The sequence below is a fragment of the Bos grunniens genome, chromosome 20 (assembly GCF_055505025.1).
Source record: "Bos grunniens cultivar Pamir isolate PY7600 chromosome 20, Bosgru_T2T1.0, whole genome shotgun sequence".
NCBI lineage: Eukaryota > Metazoa > Chordata > Mammalia > Artiodactyla > Bovidae > Bos > Bos grunniens.
In genome coordinates this window covers 4205234-4223214 of record NC_141184.1, presented here as the reverse complement: position 1 = coordinate 4223214, position 17981 = coordinate 4205234, and the positions used below count along the sequence as shown (strand labels likewise).

General features: G+C 42.1%; 1 protein-coding gene across 4 annotated transcripts in view; it reads right to left on the bottom strand.

Annotated features, from left to right (window-relative positions):
• ICE1 (interactor of little elongation complex ELL subunit 1) overlaps positions 1-17981 on the bottom strand; it is a 66004-nt gene that overhangs the window by 33897 nt on the left and 14126 nt on the right. For all 4 annotated transcript variants that reach the window (XM_086362471.1, XM_086362469.1, XM_086362468.1 and 1 more), the window contains exons 2-10: positions 14903-14961; positions 14185-14219; positions 11749-11767; positions 10862-10973; positions 8614-8690; positions 7632-7669; positions 4864-4946; positions 4613-4652; positions 4479-4535 (exon numbers count right to left, since the gene is read on the bottom strand). In XM_086362471.1, coding sequence (XP_086218597.1) covers positions 4479-4535; positions 4613-4652; positions 4864-4946; positions 7632-7669; positions 8614-8690; positions 10862-10973; positions 11749-11767; positions 14185-14219; positions 14903-14961 — 520 coding nt within the window. The remainder of the gene's footprint in view (positions 1-4478; positions 4536-4612; positions 4653-4863; positions 4947-7631; positions 7670-8613; positions 8691-10861; positions 10974-11748; positions 11768-14184; positions 14220-14902; positions 14962-17981) is intronic.

Here is a 17981-nt window from a genome sequence, read left to right as displayed (position 1 = left end):
GAACAAGACAGGAGCAGTCCTAAAGCAAAAACAATAATAAAGACATCAGGTTTTCACTGAAGATCTGCTCACCTGCAAGCCATCCAGAGCTTCCATAGTATTATCTTTAATTTTTAACTTTCTTACGAGTTATTTCTCTGTTCAGGATATTCCAACAACTGCTCTATGTCAATCTGAGTGTGTTTTCCTACAAAACAGTCCATTTTACAAACATGATAAAATCTGAAATTTGTGAATTCAGAAATTCTCAAGATGTAGTTTGACAGCTTCCTCAGTCCTGGTGCTATGAAGCTTTTCTGCCTTCCTTTCTTGGTCAGCTTCACCAGCACTGCAGAGACCCAGCTGTTCATTTCAACGGCCCTAAGTTAACTGCTCTGTTTCCTATTTCATTCATTTATGTTTCCTTCTTCATCAGTTCCTTCCTCCTATTTTCCTTGGGTTTCTGTTGTATTTTGCTACCTTCTTAAGTCATTCATTTTCTGGAATTCTTGCTTCATTTACGGTAATTCCTGCGTCCTAGCATGGCTTACCAGGTACTGCTAGCGGTAAAGAATTTACCTGTGAATGTAGGAGACCTAAAGAGACTCTGGGTTCGATCCCTGTCTTAGGAAGATCCCCTGAAAAAGGGCAAGCCAACCCACTCCAGTATTCCTGCCTGGAGAATTCCACAGACAGAGGAGCCTGGCGAGCTACAGTCCATGGGGTCACAAGGAGTTGTATGTGACCGAAGCCACTTGGCACACAGGGTGTGTCTCCGGGACCCTTCCTCCGAGGCTGCCCTGTGTCTATCCTCACATATCCTCACAACATCGCTTACAACCATGGATCACTCACTGAATACTGGCAATATCTCAAAGATTTTAATAAATGCTGCCTTGCCACTGCTGCTAAGTCACTTCAGTTGTGTCTGACTCTGTGCGACCCCATAAACGGCAGCCCACCAGGCTCCCCCGTCCCTGGGATTCTCCAGGCAAGAATACTGGAGTGGGTTGCCATTTCCTTCTCTAGTGCATGAAAATGAGAAGTGAAAGTGAAGTCGTTCAGTCGTGTCCCACTCTTCGAGACCCCATGGACTGCAGCCCACCAGGCTCCTCCGTCCATGGGATTTTCCAGGCAAGAGTACTGGAGTGGAGTGCCATTGCCTTCTCCAAAATGCTGCCTTATTTTTGTTAATTTCCAAAACTGCTTAGTATTTCAGCTTTTATCTTTTCTGTTATCCAAGAGCAGTTTATTATGTGTGTTCGGTTACCAGTTTTTCAGGAAGGAGGTAGGAGAGGTTTTTATTAATATCTTTTGAAATATCTATAACCTAATCTCAGATTGCAGCTTTTTATTTAGTAGTCAGCTTTTAGGCATGTTTGACAAGTAGTTCACAGAATTCCCCGGGCTTTGAGAGTCAATGTAAATCACCCATCCTGCAGTCATTATTCCCATTCCATCTCCCATTTGTTTGCTTTTACTCTCTGTTTCTAACAAACACACTGAAGTCTTTCGTGAAGTCAGATGTGGCTCTTTCCCCTAGAATGCCCAGGCACTTCACCTAGTGCACTTTTATGCCTGAAGGTCACAAGAGCAGGATCTTCTTGATGAACTGTACTGCTGACCATTCTAAACAGTTCCTTTTAATCCAGGCAAATTCATTCCTAGGCGTGAATTATTCTTTTGCATTATACAGTTGGTTTAATTGCTAAGTCGTGTCCAACTCTTGTGACCCCATAGTACCAGGCTCCTGTGTCCATGGGATTCTCCAGGCAAGAATACTGGAGTGGGTTGCCATTTCCTCCTCCAGGGGATCTTCCCAACCCAGGGATCGAACCCAGGACCCCTGCATTGCAGGCAGATTCTTTACCAACTGAAATACAAGGGAAGCCCTTTGTGTTATATGACTGCTTTCAAGTTAGAATTTGCTTGAACTGCAATTTCTATATCCATCCCCCTCTATTCAATCTTTCTGTGTCATTTGTTTTTAAATTTATTTCCTTTGAACAAGTCAGGGATGGAGACTGTACATAAAAATCATGCTCTACAGTTGACAGGCTTTTCTAATGTAACTATCACATCAGGGTCTTGATCTGGGAAATTTTCTATCGTTTCTTGATCACACTCTCTCTGCAAACAGTAGCTCTGTTCTCTGCTCTGGGAAGTCCTAGGTGACCATCACAGCACCTGGCTCTATACTCCAACATCTCAGATTTTCCCTAACACCTTTTATTTCCTTATCTTTTTATACCACATATTGAGAGATATCCACAATTAAATCCCTTGGCTCATCAAAGCAATCTTCTACTTGCCCACTCAGCAATCCAGCCTTTCCAGGGGGTTCACCTCTACAATCATGTTTTTAGTATCAGAGAACTGACTCAGACGTCACAGCAGTGGCCCATGGCTATGCCCTCAGATGCTCTCTAAGGACACGACTTGGGCTGGAGACATTTCTCCCTGCTCACGACTGACCACTGTTCCCTCGGGGCCTGCTCGCTCCTGGTGGTTTTCTCTCCTGTCCCTGCCCTTCCCCAGGACAGGAGCACCGCGCACAGCCAGAGCACATCTCCTCAGCCTCCATCTACAGTGCTCTTCCTCTGGCAATAAACGCAGGTCCTTGTGCCATGAACCTGCAGGACATGCCTTCATCAGGAGGGCAAGCGAGCAAGAACAGTGAGGAGCCACAAGGTGCACACATACCTCTCTCTCTGGAAACAGGGGGAGCTATCCTTCAAAGCGGCACCATTAACCCAATTTTCTGACACCCACAGCCACCCTGGGTTCTCCCGTGTCCTAACTCATCAGAAGACTAAACTTGGGCCGTGGCCTGCAGCCAGTCTGGGTCACAGCCTGTGACAACGTGCAGCCAGACAGCAGCAGCCCTCCCACCCCATCAGTCACACTGTTCCTCCTCGCCCCCACACCACCCCCAGTCTGGGGATGCCAGGCTCCTGCAGTCAAAGCCTGCTTTTGGAGGGCTGCGATTTTCTCTGTGACTGGGGATTTCATCACCAATTGCCACCATCTGCTTTATATCTTCCTCAATAATTGTTAGCACTTTTTAGCTATTCTTTTTTTTTTTTTTAATCTTCTGCCATCTTTAGATAAGGAACATGAAAGAAAGACAGGCCAACACAGGACTCAGGCAGTCTTTTCAAAAGTGAAGCCGGCCCAATGCTCTTTCTAACTCATAATGTCCTTCAGAAGTCCAGTATTAACAGAGGAAACTGTTAAAAGATATACTTAAGCATTGGGAATTAAACCCATCAAGCTCCAAGCTAAATAATCAGCAGATTCCTAAAGACTTCATTTGGAAAAATTAAAATAAACAAGATCCTTTCCCTTACAGAGAAGATATGTTAAAAAAAAGATTTTACTAGTTCTAGTAAAACTATCAAGTAGTTCTTTGACGAAAAATCAGAACGTGAGGCTAGTGAGCAACTGTGGAAGGGGGTGAGGGTTCTGTTTTAAACAGGAGGCCTGATAACGGCTGACTCCTAAAACTGAGACGACCAAACCCAAGAGCTGGCTGTCAGCTGGCAAAGCCAAGCACTGCCCAGCCTTCGCTTTCTCTCAGCAGCACCAGTACGCAAGAGTCTCCACACCTCGGAGCAGGAAGAGCCACAGACACATGGAACCATGTATCAATGATGATGACAAACGGGGAATCGGGGCCCAGGCGGCTGAAATGCGCCAACTGTTAGTCTAAGCTGAAGCCTTGAACTGCAGACTAAAAAAAATAAAGGAAGGAAAAAAGGTAGAGGAGACTTCTGAAGACACACTACATACCTGCACAAAACGTGTTTTTAATAATTTCCATTTGGAAAAAACATGGATGGATGACATGAAAATACCATTACTTACTTATTAATCATTTTGAACTTATCTCTATCAAAAAAGTATGAGCTAGCACAGCAGAAATTCATACCTTTTTCAAAACTGAGAATGAAAACACACAGACGGGAAGTACACGGCCAAAGGTCCCACGAAAGGTGGAAGTGGTGATGTGAGCCCCAGGTCTCCACTTCTCGCATCGTGCCTCCACCCACGTGGTGGTGGGCACAGCAGGCAACGAGTAGGGCGTGGGGCAACCCTTCTCCCAGAGGACAGCCGCACCCTCCGTGGGACGCCCGGCCTTCCCCAGGTCTTCTGTCTGCCAAAACACCCTGGGGGTCTCGGACTCCATGGTCTCCCTGCCTGCCTTTAGCCACTTCCATATACCTGGCACCTAAGAAATCGAGCGTTAACTGGATAAACTGTTGCCAAGTGTGGAAGTTATACCTCTCCCAGCTTTTTGGCTCTTTCATTCACTGGACTGTTTTATCCGACAGCAAGGTTACAGATCTAATCATGACAGGAAACAGGAGGGGTCTCTTCTAACAAAAATCATCTATGAGCCCTAGAATCCCCATCATTATAGGTGACAGTAACAATCAACCTCCCAAACCACTGAAAGAAATGCACAGAGATTAAAACCAAATTTGTAATATACTCACTTTTATCGATGCTTCCATAAGAATCACTTGAAATTTGTGTTCCAATATGTCTCAGTTCTAAAATGTGGGGGAAAAGAGTTAGAATAATGTGTGTTGAAACAGCATTTTTAAGTAAGCATTAACTGAATACTCACCCCTTTCATTTTTCTGTTTAGAAAATTCATCAAGTCTTTCCTGTGAAAACAAAACAGAAGCAGTGTATGCAGTGGATGGGAGGGCAGCTGTTTTGGACGGGATGCACGGGGGCAGCCCGGGGCACCCCTTACTGCCCTTGCATCTGTGGGGCCTCTGACTCTGCATGATGGGGACCCCCTGTGCTGAGAGAGGACACGAGCAGGCCTGGAGAGAAGACCCGAACACAGGCGGCACTGCTGTGATCTATTACCTGTGTCTTCTTAAATTCCTTTTCAAGTATTTTCTTTTCATTCCTTAATTGCTTGAAGTCCTGAGTTTGCTTGACAGCAGCCTCTTTATTTAAAGAGTACAGTGAAGTAAAAGAAAAAAATTATTTACCAAATTTATAAGTACCATTGATAAAATACTCAAAAAACCTACTGAGAGCTTTTCTCATTTTTTTTCAAATTTGAAACAGATTTTGTAAAGTTGTCATTAAAGTATTCTGTCAGAATCAGGAATAAAGGCAGAAACACTTTTGATTGAACTATTATCTACAGAAATGAAGAACTGTCATAGGCCTTAAGAAACCTTTCCAATCCCAAACAAGCCAACCCAATCCCTTCAGTCAGGCAAAAGGCCCACACGCAAGACCTGCAGAGGAGAGGCTTGATGTGCACACTCTTCAACAACCAGCAGCACTCTGGAGCCAGACTCGGGCGTATGATTTGCTCGGCAGAGGTTCAGACCCTGCTCCTCGTCCAGGGGAGGGACAGCCTTCCTGGTGTTCACTACTCTGCTGTGCCTGCCTGCTCGGAGTTACCCTGCCTCAAGTCACCTCACCCCAAGTCCCGTAACTTTATCACAGAGGCACTTCTAACACGTTTGTGTAGCTCCCCTGTGGACCAAGAGCAAACTCTTCACTCAAGTTTTTGGCTCTGAAGCACTGAAGGGTTCAACTACACTATGAAGAACCTGACCAGTACTGATTGCATCCAAGTATGTTCACAGACAATTGCTATGAGAAGTAAAATCCTATAAACACCATAGAGACAGTCCCCTCCTGATTCCTCTAACAAACTTGTCTATTTCTTCACCTGATTTCTATGTCCTATCACTGAGAGAGTCATTTCCTAGGCAGGTTGATAAGGAGTCTAGGGGTCCCCAAGGAGAGAGGGGTCTGGAATTCTCAAGGAGGAAGAAAGGACAAACCTTTTTTTCCTTCTCTACATTTCTTAGGATTATATAACAATAATGTATCCTGCCTGAGGACAGTCTCTGGATTAAACCTTTTGGCTAATTCTGTTATCTTAAAATGTAAATTATGGGAGTAGGTCTGGTGAGGTCTTTATAACCTCCAGACATTCTTTGGATTCATTGCAGAGTATATAACTTCATTGCTAACACTAGCAAGCGGGTACTCTTTCTGCCCCCTTCTGATGCCCATGTCAGAAGCCTTTTCTATCTCCTTTATATTTTAATAAAACTTTATTACACAAAAGCTCTGAGCGATCAAGCCTCATCACTGGCCCTGGATTGAATTCTTCTCCTCCGGGGGCCAAGAATCCCAGTGTCTTCACGATTCAACAACAACCTTTCATCACTTACTAGAAACATGTTTTTGTCACATGAAAAATATATTTTTGATTCAAAGGAAGTTTGTTGTAATAGCTTCATACACTCTCATAGGCACTTTGGATCCCTTTAAAACATGTCTTTAAATAGACAGTTATCCCCACACACTAGCGAGAGGTCATCTGGGAAGGAACACAGTGATGTTGTACTTACTGCCACAATGCTTTTGCAACAACCAAATCAGGGGAAAAGTTGTTACCAAAATACTTAGAGCTTAAATCTGAAAAACTGGGCTCAATTTAGGCAAGTTAATAATTGGAAACATATTCAGCAACGTCTATTCAAATTCTCAATTCACACTCGAAACTAAGCTGTTCTCTGACGGACTCCTGGTTGCCAAAGGGGACGGAGAGAGAGGCGGTGTGAGTGTGGGGTTAGCAGATGCCAACCAGTATACACAGAACGGACACCAGCAAGGTCCTACCACACAGCACAGGGACTAAACTCAATCTGCTGTGTGAGCCGTAATGGAAAAGATAAAAAAGGATGCTTATTTTAAAAAGAATGTTTATATTACGTGAGTCACTATGCTGTATGGCAGAGATTAACACAATGCTATACATCAACTATACTTATAAAAAATTAACTAAAAAAAGTAAACCGTTCTCTGAAGCAGAGCACTAGTGGTGTGGAAACAGGGCAGTGCAGGCTCAGGAAGGCCCACAGTAAGAGGGCAGCCCGGCCCACACCGGGCTGAGCGCGCAGGGGACCAGGGCCAGGGAGGGTCTGCAGGGCCCCCTCGTCTCTACTTGATGCTGTCTCCACATCACAGCCACTGAGTGAATGGGGAAAAACAGAAGGGAAGATCTCAAACTCGACTCCTGAAAGGGCTCTTGGTTGCCACAGGAGGACAGAGCAGACCCCCCTGTGTGGCGTCCGCACCCCACCTGCTCAGTGCAGACACACGGCCCTGACCATGTGGTGGTGGGGCGGGACGGGGGTGGGTGGGTGGACTGTCAGGGACAAAGCGGAAAGCCCCGGTGCAGGGAACCTCACAGAGATCTCTCCATCACGGGAGTCATGAACATCCAAATACTCTTGAGTTTCTGAGTATTAAAAGGAGTATCTTTTCCTACTAACCACTGATTTCATCACGAAAAAATGAGAAGGCCCCATGAGATTCAGCTTTCAAAATTAACTCCTTTGAATGACTGCTGCTTCTTACATGGAACTTGTGAGCTGTGTTCTGAGTGAACACGACAAGGACCTGCACGTCTGTTCAGGAACTGAGAGGAGCGTGGTGCTCACCCTTCTGCCTAAGGGTACCCTAAATGTGCTCTCCCAGGGATACGCCGTCACAACCAGGACGGGACCGGCTGACTGAGAACTGCAGCCCTGCACAGACACCAATCGCTCGCACAAGGGTGATGGCTCCCACCAGCGGGGTAACAGGGTGCCAATTACCTTCCAGCTTCTTCACTTTGGCTTCTAGCTTCTTCTTCCTGATAACACAATTGTACATATTAACATGGTTAGGGAAGTATTAACAGAAAAAACGTATTACAACCTCACAATCTGTGATACATGTTTTTTTAAAGTACTGAGATTTATGTAACAAAACGTTAGCCACAACAAGCATCACACACCCACCACTACCACCACCAACTGTTCAGAAGGCAGAGCAAACCACAGAAACAACGGTACGCTATTTTCACGCAGTGTTTGGAAAATGGATTTAAAATTCTGTTTATCAGGCATGCCACGCCTCAAACTTAGGTGAGCGTGGTTCATCTAAGTCACGCTCATGTGTCCAGGTGATGTACTGATCAGGTGAGGTTACTTTAAGAAGCATGTCTGATGGAAACAGTCACACCACCATTTTATAGGAGACAGTGGCTAGAAAACTACAATTTTTCAGTTTTAGGAAAGATTCCTGAGTCAGAGAAGGTAGGAAACCCTCTGAGAAAGTGTCCTGAGTTACTGTGAAATAACTGTACGTGTAGTTCACAAGCTTTGTAAATGATGTGAACGTAGTATTAGACTTTAAAACAGTTAACTGACATTTTGGAAGAGCCCTTTGCCTTAATGGGACAAAGAGACCCATTCCACATAATACATGTTAAAGGACTGGTTAAAAAAAAAGGAGATGACAATTGTTTTCTCCATGAAAACGTAGCACAGACACACACGCATATAGACATAAAACTTTTATGGAGTTCCTTCTTTGTGTAAGCCCGCAACATACGACAGGGTATTTTATCCTATTAATCCTTTAACACAGAATTTCCAGACATGCGGAAATCAAGGTTGCGAGACTAGTTCAAGATCACCCCATTAATTATGGCGAATAAACCCAAAGACAGAGAGAAGACAACACTACTCATATAAGCACTACACAGTTTCCAGTTTGGACGCCTTATTTTCACAGTAATTTTTAAATACGTACTGAGCATCAGTTTTTAAGCATTCTTCTTTCACACGAGCATATTCCTGATGAGTGTCCTGATACAACTTTAGAGAACTCTGGAAAAGAAATTTTATATATTGAAATGTACATATTGATTGACATTCACCAATGTGAAAGTCACTGACCATGAGTGATAACTGATTTTGACTTTGGTAAGCTAAAGCACTATCATTTAATAGTATGAAATTAACCAAATGAATAAAATGTTTAGGCAGGAAACCAAAGTACAATTCATTGAACACTTTAACAGATATAGCCAAACTCTCAATAGAGGTATCATGATTAACAGTCTAGTCAAACAGAGCTATAAAATTTAAAATATGCTAATTTTAAGGTAAATCCAAATCTTCGTAAATTTGAATAGCTAGTATTTTTGTCTCAACCAATTAGAATTCAACAACCCTAGAGCAATTTTCGAGCTTAATAAATGTAAGTTACTATTGCCACTGGGCTTCCCCAGGTGGCTCAGTGGTAAAAAAATCCACCTGCCAATGCAGGAGATGCAGGTTCAATCCCTAGGTCAGGATGATCCCCTGGAGTAGGAAATGACAATACACTCTAGTATTTTTGCCTGTAAAATCCCAGGGACAGAGGAACCTGGCAACAGTCTATGGGGTTGCAATGAGTCAGATACAACTGAGCAACTACACAACAATTATTACCACCGTGCAGAAATATCAATCATTACCCTACCTGGTAACCAAGGGGGTATGTTCACACCAACCACAGGCACAGCTACAGGCATCATGGGATGGGAAAGGAACATACTGAGCCTAGTCACATAGTCCTCCTGTGCACACGGTTCTTCAACGGCCAGAGCTCGGAGAGACAGTCTTCATGACCCCTTTTTTACAGATGAGGGGCCTGAGGATTCAGAAGCTGAGGAATTCTTTGAAAGCCAAACTAAGGGATTGACTGTTGAGGGTTTATTATTCAACTCTGACTCCAGTATTAATGTTTCCTCTCAGGTATGATTGATGACATTACTTTGTCATCAGGGGCAGACAAAATTCAGCACGATTGTTTTCTTTCACCACGTAGATAAATACATAATACTTTCTAAACGAACAGGAAAATCAAGCACTGTTAAAGTAGAAAAACCTCAAGGAGGCACACGGCATGACCTTACGGCACGACTTGCAGACTAAGAGGCACAAGTGCTACCAGGTCAAGGAGACAGGCAGCAGCGTGGCTACCACTCGTCTCACACTAAACACCTACCTATCGGCTTCAGAGTTTGTAATGTGGAAAAGCCATGAATTCTCTTCTAGAGCTCCAATAAGAGTAACATGAATTTTATATTAAAAAATAAGTTTACAGCACTTAAAACTGTTTTATTGAAACCGGGTTTTGAAACAGAGAACCTAATTTTTTTCCTAAGTTTAATAAAGTTTGAACTTTTGCATGTTATTTTACACTTATGTGCTGTGCTTAGTCGCTCAGTTGTGTCCTATTCTTTGTGACTCCATGGACTGTAGCCTGCCAGGCTCCTCTGTCCATGGGATTCTCCAGGCAAGAATACTGGAATGGGCTGCCATGCCCTCCTCCAGGGGATCTTACCAAACCAGGGATAGAACCCAGGTCTCCCACATTGCAGGCAGACTGTTTACCGTCTGAGCCACCCCAATGGCAGAAAGAAAAACAGAGAAAGCAAGCTATGCAGGACACAAAGTCATACAAATTCACAGCTAAAAGGTGGTTCTACTAAATCTCTCAAAAAGCATAAGCAACTAATACTGCTGCTGCTAAGTCGCTTCAGTCGTGTCCGACTCTATGCGACCCCATGGACTGCAGCCCACCAGGCTCCCCCGTCCCTGGGATTCTCCAGGCAAGAACACTGGAGTGGGTTGCTTCTCCAATGCATGAAAGTGAAAAGTGAAAGTGAAGTCGCTCTGTCGTGTTCAACTCTTTGGGATCCCATGGACTGCAGCCTACCAGGCTCCTCCGTCCCTGGGATTTTCCAGGCAAGAGTACCGGAGTGGGGGCCATTGCCTTCTCCAAAAGCAACTAATACAGCATTACATTAATCACTAATAACTACTGTTAAGGACTGAGCCATCAGTCAACTAGTTCAGTGTTCTCTAAGGATAGCAGCACACTTAAGAGTCTTAGCACCTCTCTCTCCTTGTTAAGTAAGATACACAACGTCCCCTTATCCCAGTGACAGGAAATAAGCAGATCTTACTTTACCAAAGATAAACCTTTATAGGAAAATTACTTTAGGTACCTTTTTCTCTTCTAATTCAGCTTTTAAAAATCCCAGTTCTTCCTGACATTTCTGTAGAGGAGATATTTTCTGAAGCATCTGCTCCACTTGGTGATGCAAAGTACTATTCTCTCTAAAAATGGACAAAGCATTAACGTTATTATGAGAAGTATCTATGATGAATTATTAAATATATCTACTGGTGAGTTTCAACTTTTTTTTTCTAAAAACAAAAAAGAAAATAAGAATCTCTTTTTAAACACGTTCTATTTATTTTGGTATTTTTAAATACCAAAATTATTTACATATCACTTTTTATTTCTTTGACATGACTCTATTTCTAATAAAAGTACATCAAAAGCCATCTGAGAAGCAAACACCACAGGCTCTCAATCCACTGGAGAACATAAGAATACTGGGACTGTCTATCAAGTGATGTGGCTTTTCCAATAATAAACTCATCACCACTGATTTAAATTAAACGACAGGCAACTTTTTGATTCATTTTATAACTACACTTTGCCTTCTTCTAATTGGTAAGTGTAATCAGTAGCATTGTATACAACACTACTAAATTCTAAGTAAGATTATTTTAAATTGTTTAAAATATACACAGTGAACCACATTAAACTGTCAATTCAGAGACAGTAACTGATAGCAATAAGCTTCAATTCAAGCCACATGGTCAGTAAAAGTAACTGAAAAGCCAAACCCTAGGCTGTAATTTAAGACCTCAGTAAGAATTCATTTAGACAATTTAACAGGAAGGAAAATGTACATCTTTTATTATGAGCACTCAAAAAAGCCTACATGATGGGTCAATGCTATGTGGCACTTTGCTGAATTTGTGTAGAAATCCAGTTCAGTAAATGTCTACCCTGCATTGACTGTGAAAACAGGTAGCTTACCTTCTTGCAAACTGCAGCTGTAAAACTGGTTAAAGAAAACTGTGACCACTTTATCTACAGGTACCAGGTAGTGGGTCTGAAGATAAAACTCCCTTTAAAACTGTAATAATCTGTGTTCAATATACATACAGGTGATCATAATTTCTAGAAAACAACATTCAAAGTTCCACCTATAACATATGATAAAAAGCTTTTCACTGAGCTACTCCTAATTTACAGCATTACAGTAAGTCGAAATATATATTTCTCTAAATTAAAAGATTCTTGATTAATTGTATGATTAATATGAAACTCCAGACAAAAGCAAAGACAAAGGAATAAACAACTAACAAAAACGACCCTGAATCCCCACATGTCCTGCCTTTCCTTTCTCAGAGTCCAGAGCACAGTTCCAGCAAACAAGAGTTCTGTACTTACTAAAATCGTATACATATATGTATCTATATGTTTAATGAATACAGTTGGCTCAGATGGTAAAGAATTAGCCTGCAATGTGGGAGATCTGAGAAAAGAAATACAGGCAGAACATAAAATCTGAAAAACCTTTCACTTTTACAATCTGCACAATTTGATAACATCATTTCCCATCATGCTGCCAGTAAAATATTACCGAAGACAGCAGTTTCATCTTTAAGTTTCATTTCTGTAGAACCCTACTCTCATATCACAATATAGAAATGCCTATGGGTCATAACATGTCTGTATCCTCCTCTATTAGAACATAAACTTCTAATGGAGTATATGTTTTTCATCCTAAATTACTGCAGTCTTTGCAAGACAGACAAATTCACAAAAATTTCTGATGAAATAAAATATACTCTCTGCCCTATAGAAAGAGAAACTGATAAACAAGAAGATGGCCAGAATGACACAAAAGAGTACAGAAAAGAAACTAAGCGAGGTGAAAAGACAACCCTCAGCATGGGAGGAAATAACAGCGAATGAAACAACGGACAGAGGATTCATTTCCAAAATATACAAGCAGCTCATAGAACTCAATGCCAGAAAAACAACCAAGCCAATCAAAAAGTGGGAAAGACCTAAACAGACATTTCTCCAAAGACATACAAATGGCTAACATACACATGGAAAGCTCAACATCGCTCATTATCAGAGAAATGCAAATCAAAACTTCTATGAGCTATCACCTCACACTGGTCAGAGGGGCCATCATCAAAAAGTCTACAAACAATAAATGCTTAAGAGGGTGTGGAGAAGAGGGAACACTCTTGCACTGTGGGTGGGAATGTGAACTGATACAGCCACTGTGGAAGACGGTATGGAGATTCCTTAAAAAACTAGGAATAAAAACTAGGTCATACGATGATATGACCCAGCAATCCCACTCCTAGGCATATACCCTGAGGAAACCAAAATCGAAAGAAACACATGTATCCCATTGTTCACTGCAGCACTACTGACAATAGCTAGAACGTGGAAGCAACCTAGATGCCCATCGACAGTGACTGGGTACAGAAGCTGTGGTATATATACACAATGGGATAGTACTCAGCCACAAAAAGGAACACATTTGAGTCAGTTCTAATGAGGTGGATGAACCTAGAACCTGTTACACAGAGTGAAGTGAGTCAGAAAAAGAAAGATAAATACTGTATTCTAACACGTATATATGGAATCTAGAAAAATGGTACTGAAGAATTTATTTACGGGGCAACAAAAAGAACGAGACAGAGAACAGACTTGCGGACACGGGGAGAGGGGAGGAGACGAGTAGTGGGAGTCCACTGCCGCCGCTGCTGCTGCGTCGCGTCAGTCGCGCCCGACTCTGCGACCCCAGAGACCGCAGCCCACCAGGCCCCCCGTCCCTGGGATTCTCCAGGCAAGAACACTGGAGTGGGCTGCCATTTCCTTCTCCAGTGCGTGAAAGTGAAAAGTGAAAGTGAAGTCGCTCAGTCGTGTCCAACTCTTAGCGACCCCATGGACTGCAGCCCACCAGGCTCCTCCGTCCATGGGATTTTCCAGGCAAGAGTACTATGACTCGGCAGTATTTATTACTCTCTACAAATCACAAAGCTAATGAACAAAAGTTAACCTCCCAACATTCTGATACTCCTACAGTTTATTTCTTACAGAAACTCCCAAATCTTCTCGCAGCATCATCTCAGCTTCACATTACTCCTAAACCTAAAGAATATATGTGATGTCCTCAGTGCAAATGAAAAAGACCGACTCTTTAAAAAGCTTACAAAATCTGAGAAAATCAGCATTAATGACAAAACCAAAACATTCTGTAAGGAGGAGATGAGCAGCCTTGATTTAGCATGTGTCTAGAGTAGAAGACAGCTGCTCACTGAGCTTATTAGAGGCACTTTCTACTTTGAATCTGTAAACAACTGCTTCCCAAAGGATAACCATGAAAATTGTCACATTTGTTTATTCTTAAAAATTCAAAGGAAAAAGCCAGTAAAAGGATATCATCACATTTCTTCTGATATTCTGTTAACAAATTACTGCAACAAAGAAAAGAGTTATGTTAGTTTTCAATCTAGAAAACATACGTTTCAAGCATATTTCAAAATATACAAAGCACTCTTCTTCCTAGGTTTCCTGCAACATATTTAATTCATTAAATATATGTGCACACGCATATACACCACCTTAAATTCCTTAGAAGCTCTGCACATATATGAGTTTTTAATTTAAAATTCCTTTGATCTAAATATTATCTTTGCCCATAAATTCCTGTGATTTTTAAAGGATTAAAAAAACAATCTCACACCATGACCATGAACTACCACAGGAAATCTATCCAGTCCTAAAGCTAAGAAAGCTTTAAAGAATTTTTAAAGTTCTTAGAATTTTTAACATTTCCAGCTGAGCAGAAATTATGTCCTAGCCCCTGAGCTTTGCTGTAAAGGTCTGAGAGCACTGGGAGTTCCCTGGTGGTCCAGGGAGCTAAGACCCTGCAAGTCACATGGTGTGGCCACACAGCAGAGAAGTGTGCACACCCGTAAGACCAGAGGCCTCCCCGAGGCCAGGCCAGGCCCCGAGGAGCTGCACTGCCCCACAGGCCACGCAGACCCCGGGCGAGCAACCCCAGGTCTACCCTCAGGCCAAGGCGCTACCACCACCACCCGCTCCAGTTTGTATGGCAGGTTCATGGAGTTCAGCCAAACACACGAAACATACTCACTCTGTGTTAATAATTTTTTGCTTCAAGGTAATTAATGCGTCAACGTATTCATTCAAATTCTGCAAGAAAAAAAGCTGCAGTTAGCCATTTGTTTTTATAATTTAAACTTTTCTGTAACATTTATGATAAAATACACACATACAGCTCACTATATTCTACAAACTCAGAAATATGTGAGTCTATTATCCACATTGCACATAACCCCCCAGGGATATTCTGTGTGACCCTGGGCCCTTGCTGCATCGCTTAGAAGCTCCTTCTTTACCTGAACAACCACACACCAACAGCAAGATGCTCTGACTGGGTGTGCTTTTTCACTGCGAGAGCTCAATAAGTAGTCAGTTTTAGTTCACTCACACACTTCAGTCTGCATTATTTCCAAAAGGACTTAATCCAAAAATACACATAAATTCTTAAAAACAGCAAACAATGAAAAATAACATGGAAAAGATGAATAGGAATATTAAAATAGGGTCAAGAGTCAGTGAAGTTTCTTCTTACAAGGATCTACTTTATACTTTTGGGACAACTACAAATTTGGCTCTAAATTATTGCTACCAATTTGATGGAAAAAATTAATTGACTGTTCAAAATGTTTCTAATACTTAAAATTGAACAGATATTTTTTAAGTCACTTTTTCCTTTAATGTCTCCTTTTCTCATTAACATTTCAGAAATAAGAACTTATTTTTCATTAATTATTCCCAAAATGTCTTTACTAACTTATTTTGAGAATTGCAGGACAATTTCCCTTTACACTAACATGTGCATTTTCTTTGCAATCATACATGTAACATTTACTGAAATAAGAAATTAACACATTAAAAAGTATGTACCTTCTGATAATCTCAACACCTGTTGAAAGTCACTCTTACTTTTTGCATATATCTTTTCAGAACTGTCACTGTATATTTAAAACATGTTTGGATGTATTCAATTCACCATTTTCCTACTGAAGACCAGGCTGGGTCCTTTTCAGTCTTTACCGTATTGTTAATAACACACTGGGCAATATATTTCTTGCCCAGTCTTCTGGTAGACACATCTATTTTCAAATCCAAACAGGCTCCCTGCATTAGTGATAGCTGGAAGCGCGATCATCTCAGAGCCGTGTTTTTCATTTATATTTCCTCACGAGTGAAACTGAGAAATCACCCTTGTCTCTTGTGGCCATTCTTAGAAAAAATTTTAGAAGCTCTTAAAAATCAGAAACAGATAGCCACTAGGACGGCTAAAATCAAAATTACAGAAAATAACAAGTGCTGGCGAGCACACAGAGAAGCTGGGATTCTCCTAACACTGCTGGTGGAACAGGAAATGTACAGCTGCTCTGGAAAATAACTTCACAGCTCCTCAAAATGTTGAACAGCTGACTATATGATTTAGCAATTCCACTCCAAGGTATACACCCAGAAGTGAAAACATATGTCCAGGCCAGTTTGTACACTCTTATTTAAAGCACCTCCCAGGTGGTGCTAGGGGTAAAGAACTTGCCTACTAATGCAGGAGACATGGGTTTGATGGTTTAATCCCTGGATAGACAACGTATCCTGGAGGAGGGCATGGCAACCCACTCCAGTATCCTTGCCTGGAGAATCCCACAGACAGAGGAGCCTGGCAGGTTACAGGCCATGGGGTCACAAAAGAGTCAGACACCACTGAAACAAGTTGGCATTTAAAGCAGCATTTATTCACTAGCCAATAAGTAGAAATAAACTAAACATCAATTGATAAATGGATGAATCATCATCTGATGAAGGAAAAAATAAAATGTGGTACAGCCACACAATGTCAATATCTGACAATGAGCAGAAATGAATGGCCCATGCTACATCATGGATGAACACTGAAAACCTGCTAAGTGGAAGAAGCCAGTTACAAAAGGCTAACGCGGTATGCTTCATTCATGTGAACTGCCCATAACAGGCAAAGCCAGAGAGCCAGAGAGCAGACTAGAGACCACCAGGGGCTTGGGCTGGGGAAGCGGGATGACTGCTAGTGCTTAACGGGTTCTTGGAGAGGACACACGGGCAGGAAAGACATGTTTAACAAGTGGTAACCGGTTTCCATAACTGTGAATATACTGAAAACCACCTAACTGTACATATTAAAAGGATGAATTTTATGGTATGTGAATTATACTTCAACAAAACTGTTACAGCTAAATTAAAAACAGGAAAACAAAATAAAAGACTCAAAAAATTTGGTGGTAAAACTGGAAAAAAAAAAAAATGTCCTCCAAACCCCTCCCCCCAAAAAAAGCAGACACATAGGAAAGAATTCAGAAAAATAAAAGCAATCGGTGTGTCAGTGCAAGAAATGTCACCTGCCTGATAAGAGTCTCAGGGAAGAATGGAAAAGATAGGGAGATCATTAAACACTGAAAGTCAAGAAAAACCCAGAACTGCAGCCAGAGTTGCCAAACTGAAAGGGTCCAGCACACGGATTCCAACTGGATCCAAACCAGGAAACAGAAGCACACACTTTCAGAACACAGTTCAGTTCAGTTCAGTCCTCAGTCGTGTCCGACTCTTTTCGACTCCATGAATCGCAGCATGCCAGGCCTCCCTGTCCATCACCAACTCCCGGAGTTCACTCAAACTCGTGTCCATCAAGTCGGTGATGCCATCCGGCCATCTCATCCTCTGTTGTCCCCTTCTCCTCCTGCCTCCAATCCCTCCCAACAGCAGAGTCTTTTCCAATGAGTCAACTCTTCGCATGAGGTGGCCAAAGTATTGGAGTTTCAGCTTTAGCATCAGTCCTTCCAATGAACACCCAGGACTGATCTCCTTTAGAACAGACTGGCTGGACTCCTTGCAGTCCAAGGGACTCTCAATAGTCTTCTCCAACACCACAGTTAAAAAGCGTCAATTCTTCGGTGCTCAGCTTTCTTCACCAGTCCAACTCTCACATCCATACATGACCACAGGAAAAACCATAGCCTTGACTAGACGGACCATTGTTGGCAAAGTAATATCTCTGCTTTTTAATATGCTATCTAGGTTGGTCATAACTTTTCTTCCAAGGAGTAAGCGACTTTTAATTTCATGGCTACAATCACCATCTGCAGTGATTTTGG